Source organism: Sturnus vulgaris, chromosome 24 (assembly GCF_052056855.1).
Source record: "Sturnus vulgaris isolate bStuVul1 chromosome 24, bStuVul1.hap1, whole genome shotgun sequence".
Taxonomy (NCBI): Eukaryota; Metazoa; Chordata; class Aves; order Passeriformes; family Sturnidae; genus Sturnus; species Sturnus vulgaris.
In genome coordinates this window covers 1,798,426-1,816,909 of record NC_142266.1, presented here as the reverse complement: position 1 = coordinate 1,816,909, position 18,484 = coordinate 1,798,426, and the positions used below count along the sequence as shown (strand labels likewise).

At 56.1% G+C, this 18,484-nt stretch overlaps 1 protein-coding gene across 1 annotated transcript; it reads left to right on the top strand.

Moving 5' to 3' along the window:
• The first annotated feature begins 174 nt into the window (after window positions 1-174).
• On the top strand, window positions 175-12,281 carry SNRNP40 (small nuclear ribonucleoprotein U5 subunit 40). Its single transcript, XM_014887590.2, has 10 exons — window positions 175-396; window positions 1,111-1,240; window positions 1,749-1,842; window positions 2,712-2,877; window positions 3,424-3,546; window positions 4,971-5,091; window positions 5,889-5,971; window positions 6,343-6,404; window positions 9,672-9,775; window positions 11,869-12,281. Exons 1-10 carry the CDS (start codon window positions 175-177, stop codon window positions 11,916-11,918), a joined length of 1,155 nt encoding a protein of 384 aa, XP_014743076.1. The 3' UTR covers window positions 11,919-12,281.
• Window positions 12,282-18,484: the final 6,203 nt, after the last annotated feature.

The window sequence follows — 18,484 nt, the reverse complement described above, 5'->3', positions numbered from 1 at the left end:
CAGTCTCCACCAATCAGAGCGAGGCGCGCCAGAAGGTGCCGCACTCCCCGCTCTATCCTCGGCGCGCCGGTAGCGTGTGAGGGGGGCGGGACATTCAGGGCGCTTCGCCAATCAGCGCTGCGGGAGCGGAGCTGGCAGCCAATGGAGCGCGGGGGGCGGGGCCTGGCGCCCGCCATGATCGAGCAGCAGAAGCGGAAGGTCCCGGGCCCCGGGCCTGGCCCCGGCCCCGTTCCCGGCCCCCCCCCGGCCCCCGCCGCCCCCGGCGTCGCCCCCGCGCCCGGCCCCGACCTCCCGCTCGTCCCCGTGCCCGCCAAGCGGCCTCGCCATGACCTGCCGGCGGCGCCGGGCACGGGCGGTGCGGGCGGGCAGCCGCCGACCGGAGCTCTGCTGCAGTCGGTAAGGGGGGCAACGTGAGGGGAGGGTGGGAGGAGATCCGGGATGGGGTGGAGAGGTGAGGGAAGAAGGCCGGGGGCGGTTGCAATAGCATGGAAAGGCCACGAGCATGTTGGGGCTGGGCACTGCTGAGGCACCTCCAGTGCTGCGTTCGGTTCTGGGCCCCTCAGTGCAGAAGGGGCTGGAACGTGTCCGGGACATGGAGCTGGGAAGGGTCTGGAGCCCCAGGAGAGGCTGAGGGAGCTGGGAAGGGGCTCAGCCTGGAGAAAAGGAGGCTCAGGGGGGCCCTGGTGGCTCTGCACAACTCCCTGACAGGAGGGGACAGCCGGGGGGGTCGGGCTGTGCTCCAGGGAACAGGGACAGGAGGAGAGGGAACGGCCTCAGGCTGGGCCAGGGCAGGCTCAGGGGGGACAGCAGCAGGAATTTCCCCATGGAAAGGGTGGGCAGGCCTTGGCAGGGGCTACCCAGTGAGGTTTGGAGTCCCCATCCCTGGAGGTGCCCAAGGAAGGACTCTAGCCCTCAGTGCTCTGGGCTGGGGACAAGGTGGGCATCGGGCACAGCTTGGATTTGATGATCTTGGAGCTGTTTTCCAACCTCAGTATCCTGTGATTCTGGTGGGATGTGCTGTGAGAAGGTCAAGATGTTTGGCAGGGGTGGCAGGCTGGCTGTACCCTGGCCTTGTCCCTTGTCCCCTCACGGTGTCCGTGTGTCCCTCAGGGCCCCCCGCGCTGCTCCTCGCTGCAGGCCCCCATCATGCTGCTGTCAGGACACGAGGGGGAGGTTTATTGCTGCAAGTTCCATCCCAATGGCAACACCCTGGCCTCGGCTGGCTTCGACAGGCTCATCTGTGAGTGTCACTGCTGTCCCCTGCTGTCCCAGAGGTTGGGCTCACAGAGGCTCAGGCCCTGCTGCTGAGGGGTTTTAGCTCAGCCCTCACCTGGCTGGGTCCTGAGTGGGAATTGCCTCCCCAGGGGGATGCTGGAAGCTTTTCCCAGTTCTTCTCCAGGCCCCATCCTGATGGTGCTGGAATTGTGTCTTACTGGCCACAGCCCTGTGTGCCCCTCACACAGGTTCCAGAGGTCTGCAGAAATGCAGTTTTTAATGCTTAGGGTTACTGAAGCAAGGATTATAATTTTTCTTAATAAATTGACCTTAAACAAAACTCCTAAATCACCTCTGCCCTGGGGCTCACACGATGTTTTGTTACTGCTGTGGATTATCCCACAGCAGTATGGAACTCAGCAATGGGGCTGGTCCATCCTTCACTTGGCTGAAATGCCAAAGATCAGCTCCATGCTCACAGCAGACTGTTCCCATGGTTTTCCTGTGCTCACCTCTCCCTTGCTGTCCCCCAGTGCTCTGGAACGTCTATGGAGACTGTGACAACTTTGCCACCCTCAAGGGACACAGTGGGGCTGTCATGGAGCTGCACTACAACACAGATGGCAGGTGTGGGCAGGGGCTTGCTGCTGCTCAGAGACCCCAGGGACTCCCTGAACCTCAGGGAATGGGGCTGGGAAGGTCTGGAGCCCCAGGAGAGGCTGAGGGAGCTGGGAAGGGGCTCAGCCTGGAGAAAAGGAGGCTCAGGGGGGCCCTTGTGGCTCTGCACAACTCCCTGACAGGAGGGGACAGCCGGGGGGGTCGGGCTGTGCTCCAGGGAACAGGGACAGGAGGAGAGGGAACGGCCTCAGGCTGGGCCAGGGCAGGCTCAGGGGGGACAGCAGCAGGAATTTCCCCATGGAAAGGGTGGGCAGGGATTGGAACTGCCCAGGGGGGTTTGGAGTCCTCATCCCTGGAGTGTCCCAGGAATTCCTGAGCTGGGGACAAGGTGGGGATCAGGCACAGCTTGGACTCGATGATCTTAGAGCTCTTTTCCAGCCTAAATGATTCTGGAATTTTTGCCCTTGCTCAGTCCATGGACACCAAGTCCTTGTATTGTGGCTTTCCCAGTGTGGGCAAAGGATCTGGGGACACCTGGCACCCACCAGTGCCATTGATGCAGTTTTGGGAACACAGGGAAGTTTGTGTTGGGTGTCTGGGAGTCACTGGGGAGGTGGAGATAGAACAAGTGAGACCCTGGATAATTTAAAAGGCTATTCCACCATTGCTGCTGGGCCTTGCTGCCTCTGCTCATCCCAGACGCTGCTTGAGGTGGCAGAAAAACAATTTATAGCAGGAATTAAAGGCAATTTGTCCATGCAGCCACTCCAGGCTCAGTCAGGCTCCACCAAAGGGGGGGGGGGGTTCTTCTCCCACTGGTTATTCCTGAGAGGAGGATGGGAAGGGAGCTGAGCCCTCACAGTGGGTGTTGCCTGCAGCATGCTCTTCTCAGCATCCACGGACAAAACGGTGGCTGTGTGGGACAGCGAGACCGGTGAGAGGGTGAAGAGGCTCAAGGGCCACACGTCCTTTGTCAACTCCTGCTACCCGGCCCGGAGGGGACCCCAGCTCGTGTGCACTGGCAGCGATGATGGCACTGTCAAGGTCAGGGTGTGCCCTGGGGAAAAGAGGGGCAGAAGCTTTTAGGATCTTCCCTTTAACTGGGCTGAATTCAGCCTTTTGTTACTCATTTCGTTATCTTCTCATTCCCGAGTTCAGAGTCAAAAATGTGACATCAGATTTCACTGCTCCTTTTTTTTCTGTACTTCTCGGGGGGATTGGGAAGGTTGAGCTGCTCAGCTGGGCTTTTTCTGCTGCCCTGGAATAGCAAATCTTGAGAAAACTATTCCTGAAATCTGGGCTGGCCCTTTCTTCTCTTTCTTGAAATCTCCTGTGCTGGCTTCTTTTTCCTTCTCCTGAAATCTGTGCTGGCCCCTTCTTCCTTCCGTTCATTCCTCTGCTCCAAACACCCCAGGTTTAATGTTTCTAATAAAGATTTCCACATTGGACGTTTTTTATAATAATTTCCTGAGACCTACAAAGGGATTTCAGGAGAACAGTCTGAGTCTCTGCCAATATCTCTGCAGCTCCCTGTGATTTTGTTGTTAAATATCTGTGTTCACCTCTTATAAGTGCCACGTTTCTTTCCAGCTGTGGGACATCAGGAAAAAAGCTGCTGTCCAGACATTCCAGAACACCTACCAGGTCCTGGCTGTCACCTTCAATGACACCAGTGACCAGATCATCTCTGGAGGCATCGACAATGACATCAAGGTAGGACCCTGTGTCCCTTTTTCACTTGTCTGTCCTGTCACACCTTATGTTGCTCAAGGACAGCCATGGGGGTCACCTGCTGAATTTTACAACCCAGCCCCCCTGGGCATGCTGTGTCCATCCCTGCTGGTGGTGCAGGGCCAGTAAAGTGGCAGGGAGCTGTTCCAGGCTGGCAGTGACAGCCTGGCATTCCTGGTGTCTCAGCACTGCTGTCACCTGCCAGAGCCAGCACGGAATGCTGGCTGTGCTGGCAGGCTGTGACAGAGCCATGGGTGAGGTCAGTGGAAGAAAATGTGGTGACATGTCCCCTGTGTGCCCTCTGCCCGAGTTTGCAGCTCCCCCTGGCACCTGCTGGTGTGGAAAGTTCTTATGTAAGAGTGAGCTCAGCGTTTCATTCAGCTGATTGTCCTGGTGGCTGCAGGGCTCAGGTTGTCCCTGTGCCCTCCACTCCTGTCCCAGCCAGTGCTCAGTGTGGCACTGCCACCAGAGCTGTCCCCAGCCTGTCCCGGTCAGTGCTCGGTGTGACACTGCCACCAGAGCTGTCCCCAGCCTGTCCCAGTCAGTGCTCGGTGTGACACTGCCACCAGAGCTGTCCCCAGCCTGTCCCAGTCAGTGCTCGGTGTGACACTGCCACCAGAGCTGTCCCCAGCCTGTCCCAGCCAGTGCTCAGTGTGGCACTGCCACCAGAGCTGTCCCCAGCCTGTCCCGGTCAGTGCTCGGTGTGACACTGCCACCAGAGCTGTCCCCCTGTCCCTCTTTGGGAACTGGGGAGCTCCTGCTCTGTGCCATCAGGAAGGAGGATTTGGGGGATCTGGGGAGTCTGTACCAGTTCAAGAGGAATTCTGCAGGCATGGGGCTGCTGACATTTAACTCCTTGGAGGTTGAACACATTCACTTAGAAATGTTGGGAAAGGCAAATTTTATCTTTCTAGAACACACATCAACTTCCAGCCTCGTATTTTCATAGGATCATGGAATGGGTTGAGTGGGAAGGGATCTGAAAGATCATCCCATCCTACTCCTGCCATGGCAGGGACCCCTCCCACTGTCCCAGGTGCTCCCAGCCCCAATGTCCAGCCTGGCCTTGGACACTGCCAGGGATCCAGGGGCAGCCACAGCTGCTCTGGGAATTCCATCCCAGCCCCTCCCAGGGAAGGATTTATCCCCAATATCCCATCCAGCCCTGCCCTCTGGCACTGGGAAACCACTCCCTGCGAGTGTGGCTCTGCTGCCATGTAACTCCCTGGGGGTTGAACCCATCCAGTTACAAATCTAGAGCACAAATCCCATTTTCCTACACCTCCCATCAAGCTCCAGACCCCATTAGCTGGAAGGCACAGCTGCTGGCAGCTGTGAGTGCTCAGAGGCTGTGTGGGATGCTCTGGAGCTGCAGCTCCAGCGTTGCTGGCTCTTTGCTGTGCCAGGTGTGGGACCTGCGGCAGAACAAGCTCACCTACAGCATGCGCGGCCACGCCGACTCGGTGACGGGCCTGAGCCTCAGCTCCGAGGGCTCCTACCTGCTCTCCAACGCCATGGACAACACAGGTACAGCTGCTGAGCCTGCCAGGGACACCTGTGGGCCTTCATCCTGGGGAAACAGCACTGAGGGGGGCTGGGCTGCGGGAGTTTGGCTACGGGGCAAAACCACGGATTCGTGTCCTTGGTGGAGGGAGCAGCCTCAGGGGGGTTTGTCCCAGATCCTGTAGGGCCTGGGGACAGGAGCCATGGCACAGGTTATCCTGTAGGGCCTGGGGACAGGAGCCATGGCACAGGTTATCCTGTAGGACACTGGGGACAGGAGCCATGGCACAGGTTATCCTGTAGGGCCTGGGGACAGGAGCCATGGCACAGGTTATCCTGTAGGACACTGGGGACAGGAGCCATGGCACAGGTTATCCTGTAGGACATTGGGGACAGGAGCCATGGCACAGGTTATCCTGTAGGACACTGGGGACAGGAGCCATGGCACAGGTTATCCTGGGTCTGGCTCGTGTCAGGGTGCCTTGGCTGTGTCCCCTCAGCAGGAGTCACAGCCCAGCTGCCACCCTGCCTGTCCCACTGTCCCTCAGTGAGGCTGAGCCCATCAGGACCGTGCCCATGGGATGTGGCAGGATGAAGAAAAGCCTCCTGTAAGGAGGGTCGTGGCTCAATTATGGGATGGGAGGTTGGGATTTTTTTTGTAATTCCACATTGCTGCTGTTGTCCTGCCTCCTGCAGGGAAAGCTGCTGGTTCCCTTTGGGAAATGAGGGATCAGGGAGCCTGTCCTGGGCACAGGGGCTTTGCCAGGGCTGCCCTTTCCCTTCCCCCTCACTTGCTGATTTTGATTTTGGTTTTGTTGCAGTTCGGATCTGGGACGTGAGGCCTTTTGCCCCCAAGGAGAGATGTGTCAAGATTTTCCAGGGAAATGTCCATAATTTTGAAAAGGTGAGTTTGCTCCATTGCTTGTTCAATTCCCCCTGCTATTAACTTTTCTCTAAACTGTTTTTTTCATTTCAAGTTTAGGCCAGAAAGGCTTTAATAAGAACTCAAAGAAAGATGAATACTCCAAGTAGGATTCCAATTAAAGCCTCAGGAACAAGATTTCTTTGCTCAGTTCAGCTGTAATTAGCTGTAAATTAAGTATTTTCTACACTTACCATTTACTTTGTGTAAGATAACAAGGCACTGGCTGTTTCCAGCAAAAAAATAAAATCTGTAATTACCATCTCATCTTCCAAGGGAGATCATTAATGTGGTGCTTTTAACTCAAGGAGAGGGGGAAACTAAATAGATCTGTGCATGTTCTTTTGTTGTAGAACCTTCTGAGGTGCTCCTGGTCCCCAGATGGCAGTAAAATTGCAGGAGGCTCTGCTGACAGGTGAGTTGTCACTGCATTCCTCTGTCCACGTCAACCCATGATGGATTTGCAGCATTCCTGCATCAGAATCTCAAGGCTCAGGGTTTTGTGCAAAGGTGTGAAATCACAAACAGCCCTCAGGGAGTTTTCCTGATTTCCACAGGGATGTGTTTCTGTTGTTTTGGTGTCTGTGCAGGAGCATCTGACTGTTGTAAAATCTGGTTTTTATTGTCAAAACCTGGCTGAGGCTCTGCCCTGTCCCACCACAGGATTCCCCAGCAGGTGACAGGGACATCTTTGCCACTGGGTTGGACCCCTGGGTGTGCTGGCAGAAGCTTGGGAAGGTCTTTGAGAGCAGGGTCTGTGTGTGGGGTTGGAGGATGAGGAGCACAAATCCCAGTTAAATCCCTGCATGCTGGGATTCCAGAGATCATTCATGACTTCTCCTTTAATTAAGGAGAAATAAAAACCGATTGGCACATCTGAGACTTGTAAATGAAAGATTTTGTAAAGTGAGCTGAGGAGTGCAAAGGGCAGAAAGAAGAAGCAGAGCAGGGTCTGAAGGTCCCTGTGAAGGACACCCCTGTCCCCTGGAGCAAATCCAGGCCCAAATCCCGTGCCAGGGAGACAGGAATTCCTGCAGGTCAGGAGCCAGGGCATGGAGCAGCAGCAATCACCAGATTAATGAGGTTCTGATAGCAGACAGGCAGAACTTGAGCCCTCCCTGGCCAGATTTAGTGGGGCAGCTGTCCCAGCACGAGCTGGGGCTGTGACTCTGCCCCCAGCCCTGCTGGGCACTGAGGGGGCACATGGGGGGAGTTCCTGGCCTGGGTGAGAGCAGTTCCTGGCCTGGGTGAGAGCAGTTCCTGGCCTGGGTGAGCAGTTCCTGGCCTGGGTGAGCAGTTCCTGATGGGAGAGAGCAGTTCCTGGCCTGGGTGAGCAGTTCCTGCCTGGATCCCTGCTCTGGGCAGCTGTGCCTGGAGTTTGGGGCAGTGTTGTCATTCTACAGGTGCTGGTGGAGCTCAGGGCTCTGACAGCTCCTGGGGCAGGTCACACCAGGCCACTCCAATCTTCCTGCTATCACAGAGCTTCTCATTTATTCTTCTTTTTTGGGAGGTTTTTTTTTTTTTTAGGTGTATCTGCAGGAAAAGCAAAGCAAGATTAAACAAACATCTTGTTTTGAGTACAAAACATTCCCTCAGTGATTCCTCTCTCCTTCTGTACTGGGTCTGTGTTGGAGGGACAATTACCTGAAACTTTATTTTTGCTGTTGAGCCTTTCAGAAGTGTTGTAGTAAAATCAGCCACTTTGCCTCCTTTGCAACACCAAATTCAAAACCACAACAGCAGAGAGCTTTGAGAAAGGAACAGATACAATTCCTGTCTGCTAGATAAGAGTTGAGCTTGAAATATTCCTGATTCAAGGTTTACTTTGCAGGCCTGAGGGTTTCCCTCAAGAAAATAAATCACAGAATAGCACTGGCCTGCAAAGCTCCTAAGGAGGAGGAGGAGTATGTGGTGCTGGTACCCCGTGCCCTCTCTGGGCAGCCAGCAGGGGTTATAAATCATTCAGGGCTTTTTTGGGGGGTGAAAAGCAGTATTTCAGTGAAAATCCAGGCTGATTGTATGAGCAAATCTTATTTGTCTGGTCTGCAAAGCCTTGACATGGAAGGGAAGGGGGAAACTGAGGAACCCAAAATAAGCCTGGAAGGGTCCAGCCTTGGTGCTGAGGGAGGGGCTGCCCATGCCAAGTGGGTTTGAGTCCCTGCAGGAGAGCCATGGGGTGCACAGTGACCTTCCCTTGGAGCAGGGATCCATTTCCCTGTGTTCCTGGAAAATGTTCCATTGTCCTCGTGTTCCTGGGCTGTCCCCATCCCTCAGCCTCTGGGAGCCCAGTGATGCCTGGGGTGTGACAGCAGAGCTGCCCTTCCCACCAAACCCCTCTCCTGCCCCAGGAATTCCTCTGAACTCTCAACCACCTCCCTAGGGAGGGGATGGCAGGGCAGGGTTGATGCCTTGGGTTTGAGCTTTTGTATTTTCCAGACTCTCTGCTGCTTGGTGTGTAACTCTGAAACTTCATGTTAGGTTGGTGAGTTCTCTTCACAGGGTGGTTGGACAAAACAATTCCTTTCTAGCTGGAGAATCAAGGACAGCAATTATCCAAAAAGGGGCAAGGGACAAGCCAGGGGACTGAGACTTCATAGCCTGGGGCTGTGGTTGGACAGTTGACCCCAAGATGTAGACGAACCAAAATTTATAAAAATGTAAAACTCGTGACCAGGATCCATCTTGGATTTGATTTGGATGTAGCCCCAGCCAGGTTCTTGCACTGCCCAAGGTGAATCCTTTCAATAAATTCCTATTTTATTTGTTTAGTGTGTTCCAGGTCAGCCTTTCCAGACATCAGGGTGAGCATCAGCTCTCCCCAGCCCCTGATTTTTGGTTTGGTTTTGCAGAGCTGTGAGCCTTGTGCCAAATTCCCTTCCCTCGTGCTGGGCAGGGAGGGAGGGCTGTGGGATACCTGTGCAGGTGAGGTGCAGCCACCTGCCCTGGCCTGGGGGATGTTGATCCTGTTCTGATGGATCCAAATCTCCATGACCAGGGTCAGGGCATGGCTCTGCTTCCCAGCAGAGCTTCCCACAGCAGCCACGGGGATTTTGGGCTCGGTTTCCCTGACTCTGAGATAATTTCTAAGAGAAGTGTGAAAGCTGAGCTGTGCCTGGTGCCCCCAGGGAAGGATCCTGGGGGATTCTCAGCTCAGGCAGGACCCAGCAGTGGGTGAGGCCTGACAGGGAGTGATCAAAGGGCTCAGTGTGATCCCATCACTCCCTAACAAATGCTGGCAAGTGGATCATGTGGCCCAGCAGGAGGAAATCTCATCTTTAGAGCTGCTGGCTGTGAGGGATTGCAGAGCTGGGGGGCTCTGGGCTCCTCACTGCCAGCCCTGGACGTGCAGAGTGTTTGGGGGGTGCTTGTGAGGGTGAGACCCCTCCTCCCCATTCCCAGTGCTGATTTTCTCCCAGTCTCTGCACTATCAAGGATTTCTTTGGCCTCCCAGCTTTCAAATCCATCTCTGTGCCCTGAGGGGTGATGTGCAGTGCTGGCAGGGAGGGTTTTGCCACTGGACCTGTTGACTCCTCCCTGCTCTCCTGGGCCAGTCAGAGCAGCATTTTTCACCTGGCAAGTTCCTGTTTATCCACACAAAGATTATTCCAGCCAGCTGGAGAGCCACCAGGGGCACAGATGTTTTCTTTGTGCCATGCCTGCCCTGACCAAGACTCTGTTGCAGGTTTGTGTACGTGTGGGACACCACCTCCAGGAGGATCCTGTACAAACTGCCTGGCCATGCTGGCTCTGTCAATGAACTGGCTTTCCACCCTGAGGAACCCATCAGTAAGTGCTCCCCAGCTCCCCAGGGCTCACTGAGCTGCTGATCCTCTGGGAAGCAGCCCCAGAATTGGCAGAGTGGCTCAGAGTCCAATTATCAGCAGATTTAGGGGTGGCAGAGCCTTGTTGGCTCATCTCCAGTTGGGTGGGGGCACCCTGGGCTGAGCACAGGGACACTGGGACTGGGGTGGGGACACCCAGAGGGCAGCAGGGTGGTTCCTGGGTGGCTGCCACTGCCCAAGGCTTGTCCAGCCTTCCCAGGGGCCATGAGGAAAGGGTTTGGAATGGCTGGGATGGCAGGGATATAACCATGTTAGGTGATTGCATGAGGACATGGATCACCTGGGAGGTCCTAACCTCCCTAAAAGCTATAGGAAGCAAATCAGAGCATCACAAAATCACAATCCCAGAATGGTCTGGGTTGGAAAGGACCTTAAATCCCATCCAGTGCCACCCCTGCCATGGCAGTGACACCTCCCACTGTCCCAGGTGCTCCCAGCCCCAATGTCCAGCCTGGCCTTGGGCACTGCCAGGGATCCAGGGGCAGCCACAGCTGCTCTGGCAATTCCATGGCAGCCCCTGCCCACCCTGTCAGGGAACAATTCCTTCCCGAAATCCCAGCCAAAGGAAGCTCTTGGTGCAGTGGGTTTAGGCCCTGGAGGTGTCTCACACATCAGAGCTGGATGATGCAAAGCTCGTGGTGGCTTTTCAGAGCCATTTGAACCCCCCTGCAGGAGCTGGGACCAGGCTCCATTTCCTGGTCCAGCAGGGGCTGGGCAGGACTGCAGGGTGCTGTGTTTCCATGGAAACGCTCACCTTGGCCAGGTCAGCAGCCAAAAATTACCAGCAGTCAATCCGAAAGCCAAGGCAGGGGCCAGGAGCTCTGGATTTGTTCCACAGCTCTGCCTGAGCCTGGGGCTGTGCTGGAGGGGCAGAGCCAGCTCCTGTCTGGGTGTGGGATCCTGTGCTGAGCTCCTCTTGGCTCACCAATCACTGGGCTTCAAATACAAATTAAAGAACTATTGATAAAAACCTATGGAGTTGTGCAGCTGATGGCTGGGGACTCCTGGGAGTGTAAATCCCATAAATCACTGCAGGATTCTCACCTGCATGGGGAGCCAGGCTGTGACAGGGTGACAAACACCAGCTGGGAATTGGTGCAGGGTGACAAACACCCAGCTGGGAATTGGTGCAGAAACCCCCAGAGCTCTCCTGGACAGGGATTAAACCTGTTGGTGTCTTCTGGGTCATTCTTGTGCCTCTTGTGCTTTGAATTTCCTGAAGAGGGGAAGGGTCTGGAGCCCCAGGAGGGGCTGAGGGAGCTGGGAAGGGGCTCAGCCTGGAGAAAAGGAGGCTCAGGGGGGCCCTTGTGGCTCTGCACAACTCCCTGACAGGAGGGGACAGCCGGGGGGGTCGGGCTGTGCTCCAGGGAACAGGGACAGGAGGAGAGGAAGGTTTAGGTTGGATTTTGGGAGCATTTCTCCGTGGAAAGGGCTCCCCATCCCTGGAGGTGTTCAGAGGAGCTGTGGGTGACCCTGGGGGTGGTGCCAGGCTGGCAGTGGGGTTTGGTGATCTCGGGGATGTTCCCCTGGCAGTGGGGTTTGGTGATCTCGGGGATGTTCCCCAGCCTCAAAGCTCCCGTGGCTGTGGCTCAGGGTGGCTCAGGGGCAGCTGGAGCCGGTTGGGTTTTCCCTGTTCCCAGGGAATGCTGTCCTGGGGACACTTTCCTGGCCGGATGTGCCCTCTAGTGGTGCTGGCAGAGCCTCAACAATCCCCGGGATGGAAATCCCACCTCGGGAGCCTTCCGGAGGTGTTTGTCCATCTTTCCCTCCTCATCCCAGCTCAGCCGTTCCCAGCAGCTCAGGGACAGGGGATGGCACAGCCTGGCATCAGTGTCACAGCACTATTCCATAGCCAAACCGAAATTTGGCTTCCAGCAAAAAGGAGTTCAGTGCTGTGTCCTCAGGGAGGTCTCAAACCACTGGGATAATTGTTATATTCCATTTTAGTTTTTATGTTCTATTTTAATTTTTATATTCTATTTTCGTTTTTATATTCTGTTTTAATTTTATTATTCCTTTTTTTTCTTTCCCCCTCAGTTCTCTCTGCATCCAGTGACAAAAGGCTGTACATGGGGGAGATCCAGTGAGGCCCATAAGGAGCTGTGGGATCTGTGCCCTCAGGATCCTGGATTTGCAGGAGCTGGATGGATTCATTCCCAGTGGAGAAGGTGACAGCAGCTCTGTGTGACAGCCCACCCTGGTGCAGGCTGTCCCCTCTCCACATCTCACTGTGCAGCTTCTTCTACCTCCCCTTTCTTTGGGGAGGCAGGAAGACTTGGAATTGAAAGGAATTTTGTTTTGGCTGTGCCACTGACAATGAAAGCCTTTTCCAGATCCCTTGATATTGAGAACTTTTGTTTTAGTTCCACACGTGGCCTGTATATTCCCTGTCCTGTTTCTTTTGGGGTTTTTTGATACAGTTAAAACTGCAATAAATGGCTTTTTACACAGCTCAGTGCCTGGGGTTTATTGCTCTGGTTACTTTTCTGTTCTCCAGTATTAAATCCAGGTCCTCACCTGTAGATAACCAGGGAGATCATCAAGGTAGAACTCATGGAATTATTTGGGTGGAAAGGGACTTTAAATCCCATCCAGTGCCACTCCTGCCATGGCAGGGACACCTCCCATGTCCCAGGTGCTCCCAGCCCCAATGTCCAGCCTGGCCTTGGGCACTGCCAGGGATCCAGGGGCAGCCACAGCTGCTCTGGCAATTCCATGGCAGCCCCTGCCCACCCTGCCAGGGAACAATTCCTTCCCCAGATCCCATCCAGCCCTGCCCTCTGGCACTGGAAGCCATTCCCTGTGTGCTGTCCCTCCATGCCTTGTCCCCAGTCCCTCTCCCAAATCCTGGGTTCTGTCACCTGCCCTTCTCCCCCTCCCGTCACTCCCCTGGCTCCCAGTGGCAATGGCAGGCAGCATCCCTTGGGAATGGCTGCTGCAGCCCTGGGATTGTCCCTGGACTTGTCCCTGGTCCCCTGGGGTGTCCCATTGTCCCTGCCCTCAGTGGGTGAGTGACAGGAGCCCTGAGGAGGTGCTGGGCAGATCCATCTCTGGGTGTGATGGATGAGCAGCTCTGAGCAGACAAACCCCTCCCTGGAGAGGAGCAGGCAGGGCTGGAGGCACGGGAGGTTTATTTTTAACTGCAGAGTATTAAATAAGCCTGAAAGGCACGGGCAGAGGGGCTGGGAGTGCCAGGGGGGGATCCTGGGCATGCCAGAGTGGGAGCCTGGTGCCCAGGGATGAGCCCCTGCCCCTGGCTGGGGAGGGGCTGCCACACAGACTCGGGGCTTAATTAGATCCTGTTATAATCCCAAGGGTTTATGGGTTTATTTGGATCTATACCAAGTGTCAGAGGGGAGAGAGACCCTTGGGGCTGATCTGTGACAACAATCCTGAGCTTTACCGAGTCCTGCTTCTTAAAAAGAACCAAAAAAGGTTTTTTTTCCTAATTCCCACCCCAGGAACCAGCAGGGAAGTGAGGGAGGGGCATCATTCTTCCCCTGCCCTGAGTTCTGGGCACTCCTGGGGCTCCTGAAACCTGGGGGTGCCATGCAGGGGCAACTCCCAGGATGGGGCAGTGGGGACTGCAGTGGGATGGATCCACATCCCACCCTGGGGTACCTGGGTGCCACCCCCTGTGCCCTGCACAGCCCTCCATGGCCTGGGCACGATGGACATGGAGCCATGACCCAGATCGGGGAAATGATCCGGATTAAGGATAAATCCCTGGGCTGAGGGAGCAGAGGAATGGACAGAGCCGGACCTGGATGGACAGAGCCAGGGCTGGATGGACAGAGCTGGGCCCTGGATGGACAGAGCTGGGTCTGGATGGACAGAACCAGACCTGGATGGACAGAGCTGGGCCCTAGATGGACAGAACCAGACCTGGATGGACAGAACCAGACCTGGATGGACAGAGCTGGGCCCTAGATGGACAGAACCAGACCTGGATGGACAGAGCCAGGGCTGGGAAGCTCTGTGGGCACTCCCTGTCCATGCCCAGCTGCCCCTGGCAAACTCCCCACAGCAGTGAGCACCCAGCCCAGCATCCCTGTGCCCATTCCTCAGTGCCAAGGAATTTCAGGATCAAATAAACCTTTGTTCCTGATGGGCAGTGAGGAGGGAGGCACCACAGGTGAGGCAGCTCGAGGTTTCACTGCTCATTGCAGTTGGGGCAGTGCCCAGCCCTTGGACTGTGTGTCCAGGTCCCAGCCCCTGGGAGAGAGGGAAGCTGCTCTGGGAGAAGCTGGAACCCAGCATGGAGGGCTGGCACCGACCACCCCAGAGGTGCCAGGGCCAGCACTGCCACCACCCCTTGTGGACAGGACAGTGCCCTGTGCTGGGCAGCAGACAACCCAGAGGGGTTTGGGGCCAGTCCCTCTCTGTTCCTGCTGGTTCCCAGCAGCACCCAGGGGGAATTTGGGGCCAGCCCCTCTGTTCCTGCTGGTTCCCAGTTGCATCTGAGGGGATTTGGGGCCAGTCCTCCCTGTTCCCACTGGCTTCCAGCTGCATCTGAGGGAATTTGGGGACAGTGCCCTCTGTTCCCACTCCCAGTTGCACCCAGGGGAATTTGGAGCCAAACCCCCCTGTTTCCACTCCCAGGTGCACCCAGGGGATTTGGGGCCAGTTCCCCTCTGTTGCCAGTAGCTCCCCACTGCATCTGAGGAGATTTGGGGCCAATTTTCCATTTCCACTGGTTCTCAGCAGCATCCAGGGCGATTTGGGGCCAGTCCCCTCTGTTCCACTGGTCCCAGCTGCCCCCAGGGCTCTCCTGGCTCCCCTCCCACACCGGATCCATGCCAGCCCTGGGCCATGGCAGCAGCAAAGCGTTCAAGGCTTCATCTGAGAGCAGAGAAAATTGTTTCCTCAAACAGGTTTATTCCTCCAAGGGAGGTATTTGCTTGAGAGATTTCCACTGGAAATTAAATCTTTCCTGGGATCTGGATAAACAGCCCCAGTTCCACAGAGCTGTGCTGGGGGGGGCTGATCCCCAGCCTCCAGTGGCACTGGGGGGCTGGAGGTGACCCTGACCTGGCCCTGGGGGTGTCCCCATCCCTGTCCCCATCCTGGTCCTTGACCCTTTGGCAGTGCCAGCACGTGCAAGAGATCCCGGATGGAGGCGGAGGCAGCGCCCAGAGCTCCTGGGATGGATCCAGGACCCCCATCCTGGGATCAGTGGGGACATCCCGGGACATCCCAGCTCAGCCAAAGGCAGCTCCAGCCCTGCCTCCCCCTCTCATCCCTGCCTGTCCTTCCTGCAGCTTTTCCCTTCCTTTCACACCTTTTCCCCTGCTGCTCCGAGGCTCCCTAATGAATTCAGAGAGTTCCAAGGAGCGGGTGATGATTTCTGAAAGAATGGAAAACAATTATTTGCTCTGTTGGGGAATAGATGCTGTTTAGTCTCCATTTAATGGAAAGCTAATTAAATTACATGAGCAAGTGAATAGAAATTTTTTGTTAATTATGAATTTTGCGAGCTACAAAGGCGAAATGATGATGGATCCTGTGATGTGCAGCCCTTCTCCCCAGCACGGAGATAAGATGACAACAGAGAAGGAATGGTGGGAACTCATTTTAATTCCTCCATCGATTCTCCAACAGCTGCCTGAGCTCGATCCATTACCTGGGATCCATGGAGCTGATGGTGACTGGCAGCTGGGGGCTAATTATGTTCAAATTGGGAAAAGGTTGGTTAAATAAATGTGTGTTTCCTCCTGGAGGCGGCTGGGAAAGTCACAGAATCCCAGAGTGGTTTGGTTGTAGGGACATAACCATTCCACCCCTGCTGTGGGAAGAGACACATTCCACTATCCCAGGCTGGGCTGGACCTAAAGCCAGGGATGGGGCAGCCCTGATCCTGGGTCTGGGACATTCCTGGAGTCAGGGCTGGAGCAGCCTTCACCCCAGGGATGGAATATCCTTGACCCCAGTGCCAGACTGTCCCTGATCCCAGAGATGGAGCATCCTTGACCCAACAGCCAGGGTCTCTATGATCCTGGGGATGGAGCATCCCTTATTCCAGGGCCTCTGACCTCAGGGATGGAGCATTCCTGATCCTGGGTCTGGGACACCCCTGGATCCAGGCCTGGAGCATCCTTGACCCCAGGACTGGAGCACTCCTAACCTGACCCTGGGTCTGGAACATCCCTAAAGTCAGGGCTGGAGCATCACTGACCCCCAGGGCTGGAGCACTCCTGACCCCAAGCTGAGCTATCCTTTACCCCAGGGCTGGACCATCCCTGGACCCAAAGCCAGAGCATCCTTGGCCTTGTCCCTGTCCCCAGGCTGCTCCAGCTCTGCCCAAATAGACAGAAAACTGACTTTTTGGTGTAAAAATATCAGTTCAGTGAAAAAAACCTGATTTATCTGTGTTCTGTTTATACCCCTGGCAGGGAGAGCTCTCTCTGGCATAAAGATACAGATGGTTTTTGACTTAAAACGCCTGGGTTTAGTGGAAGGAGAGGATTTTGTGTACCTGGGGAAGAGATCCCATCTGGTTCCTCCTGCCCTGGGGATGCAGAGCTCGGCTGGGTCGGATCCAGGTCAGATCCTGCCAGAGCCAGGTGGCCATGGGGGACAGGGGACATCCCTGTCACCTCTCCATGGGATGTGGGGTGGCAGAGAAGTGGACTCTCAGCCTTGATGGGGGGTGTTCCTCTCCCTTCTCCATCCCACAGGAGATTTGGGATGAGGCTCTGACCCCGCCAGGGATGTTGGGGAAGCTGAGGCACAACAGGGCTTGGTTGGGATCAAAGTTTGGATCCTGATGGCTCCCTCCCATTTCCCATCCTCCCAATTAGTTACATGATCCTTTTTTTTATTTCCTCACGATATTTTCTTTGTAATTTTGGTCATTGGAGCTTTTTATTGCACATAAACCCCAGGGTGGGGGGTGTGGAGTGGCAGGTCCCGAGCAGAGCAAAGGACAAAGCCCTGGGCTCATTTCTCACCCTCTCTCGGATGAAGTTGTCTCCTCTCCTTGCACGGAAGCTCCATGACAGGCTTTATTGACCTTTTTTAATCTAAAATTGATTCTTTGCAAAACTCCACCTGGTCGGGAGCCAGGCGGGATCTCGGCGCCATTGGATGGGGATTTATGATTTTCCAGCAGAGCATTTTCCCTTCCCCTCGTGTTTGGGGGGCTGCAGGAGGGCTGAGCTGGGCAGATTTGCCAGGCCATGGCCAGGGAGATGCTGTGGGCTGGTTTGGTCCTCATCATTTTTGACCTGTGTGGTGATCCCAATCCCTCTGCTCCAGGTTTCTGCTGTGCTTAAATCCCAGAGGAGCCCAAAAGCTGGATCCTGGAATTGTGTGTGTACCTGGATAAACCCTCACGAGCCTGGGACACAATGGGGTGAAGCTGATGGGACCTCTCCCAGGTGAAACCTGGGGATCCTGGAGCCAGGAGAGCTGGGAGGGATGGACAGCCATGGTGGGGGTGTCCCAGCTCCACAGCCGGGATCCTCGGCAGCCTGCAGAGCGAGGTGTGGGAATACTCAGGGCTGCTGGAGGTCACTCAACCAGGGTGGAATAAACAGAGGTGGCTGCAAACACCACGCCTCAGTCTGCTCCTGCTCCCAGGAGCGCAGTTCAGAGCATCCCTTGAGGAACCCGCGGCATCTTTCACTGAGTGGCTCTGAATGCACAAAAGCCAAGCGTTTCCTGCAAAGCCCCGTCCTTCAGCCACGCACGAGCCTCCCCAAATGCTCCTGGGAGCACGGAACAGCCCCAGGGGGAGAGAAATCCCCATCGTGGAGGATGAAGGAGAAGCTCCAGGTGTGGAAGGTGCTGCAGGCTGGTCCCGGCAGCGCACAGGGACGAGCCCTGGCAAGCTTGGATGGGCTTGGACCACACACACAAACGCAGCCTCATCCCTCGGATGCCGTGTGGATGCTCTGACACCTAAGGCTGTGTGGGGCCGGTTTAGGAGATACTTCCTTCTGAACAGCGGCGCTGAGGATTAAGAAATCACGGAAATTAAAAGCAGCAAACTGTTTCCAAGTGCTCCTGCCAGGCGGCATTTCAGCCAGAGGTTTCTAAAGCGCTGGGAAAGCGGCATCCCGGTGATTCCTCGCGCTCTGCGATGTCCCGGAAGGTGCGCTGTGAAAACAGAACAAAGGCGAGAGGGTGGGTGGCGGTGAGGGGCCGTGTCAGCCCTGTCTGCACTCACCTCCCTGCCCGAGCACCCGGCCCCCCCCGGCCAGCGCTCGCCCGTGGCCCCAGCCGCGTGTGCCGAGCGGGGCTCTGCGGAGCGGGGCTCTGCGGGGGGACGAGGGGCGCTCCCGCCGGGCTCGGCCATCTGTCCTCCCCGCAAGCCCAGCTGCTGCGCTGGCATGGCCACCCCAGGGGAGGTGGCGGGGTCCCTGTGCTGCGGGTCCAGGCGCCGCCCAAGGGCCGCAGGGCCGGGGGATGCGGGGGGGGATACGGGGGGGAGCATCTCGCAGCCCTTCCCCAGGGTCTCACCCAGCCGCACCTGGCTCCGGAGAGGAAAAAAAAAAAAAAGAATCATAATAAAAATCTGCGATTGAAAAGACAAACGCTGATGATTAAGGATAAGGATAAGGTCAGGCGGCAGCCGCGGTGCTGCGGAGGGGCCGCGCTGCCCGCACCCCCGGAGGCCGCCAAGGGCTCGGCGCGGCGCTGCGTGCCCGGC

Excerpts from the sequence above, each read along its gene's own strand:
- SNRNP40 (XM_014887590.2), top strand. The coding sequence starts at position 175 with ATGATCGAGCAGCAGAAGCGGAAGGTCCCGGGCCCCGGGCCTGGCCCC. Across the intron at positions 3,547-4,970 it reads GCATCGACAATGACATCAAG|GTGTGGGACCTGCGGCAGAA; the intron begins GTAGGACCCTGT and ends TTGCTGTGCCAG. Across the intron at positions 5,092-5,888 it reads CAACGCCATGGACAACACAG|TTCGGATCTGGGACGTGAGG; the intron begins GTACAGCTGCTG and ends GTTTTGTTGCAG.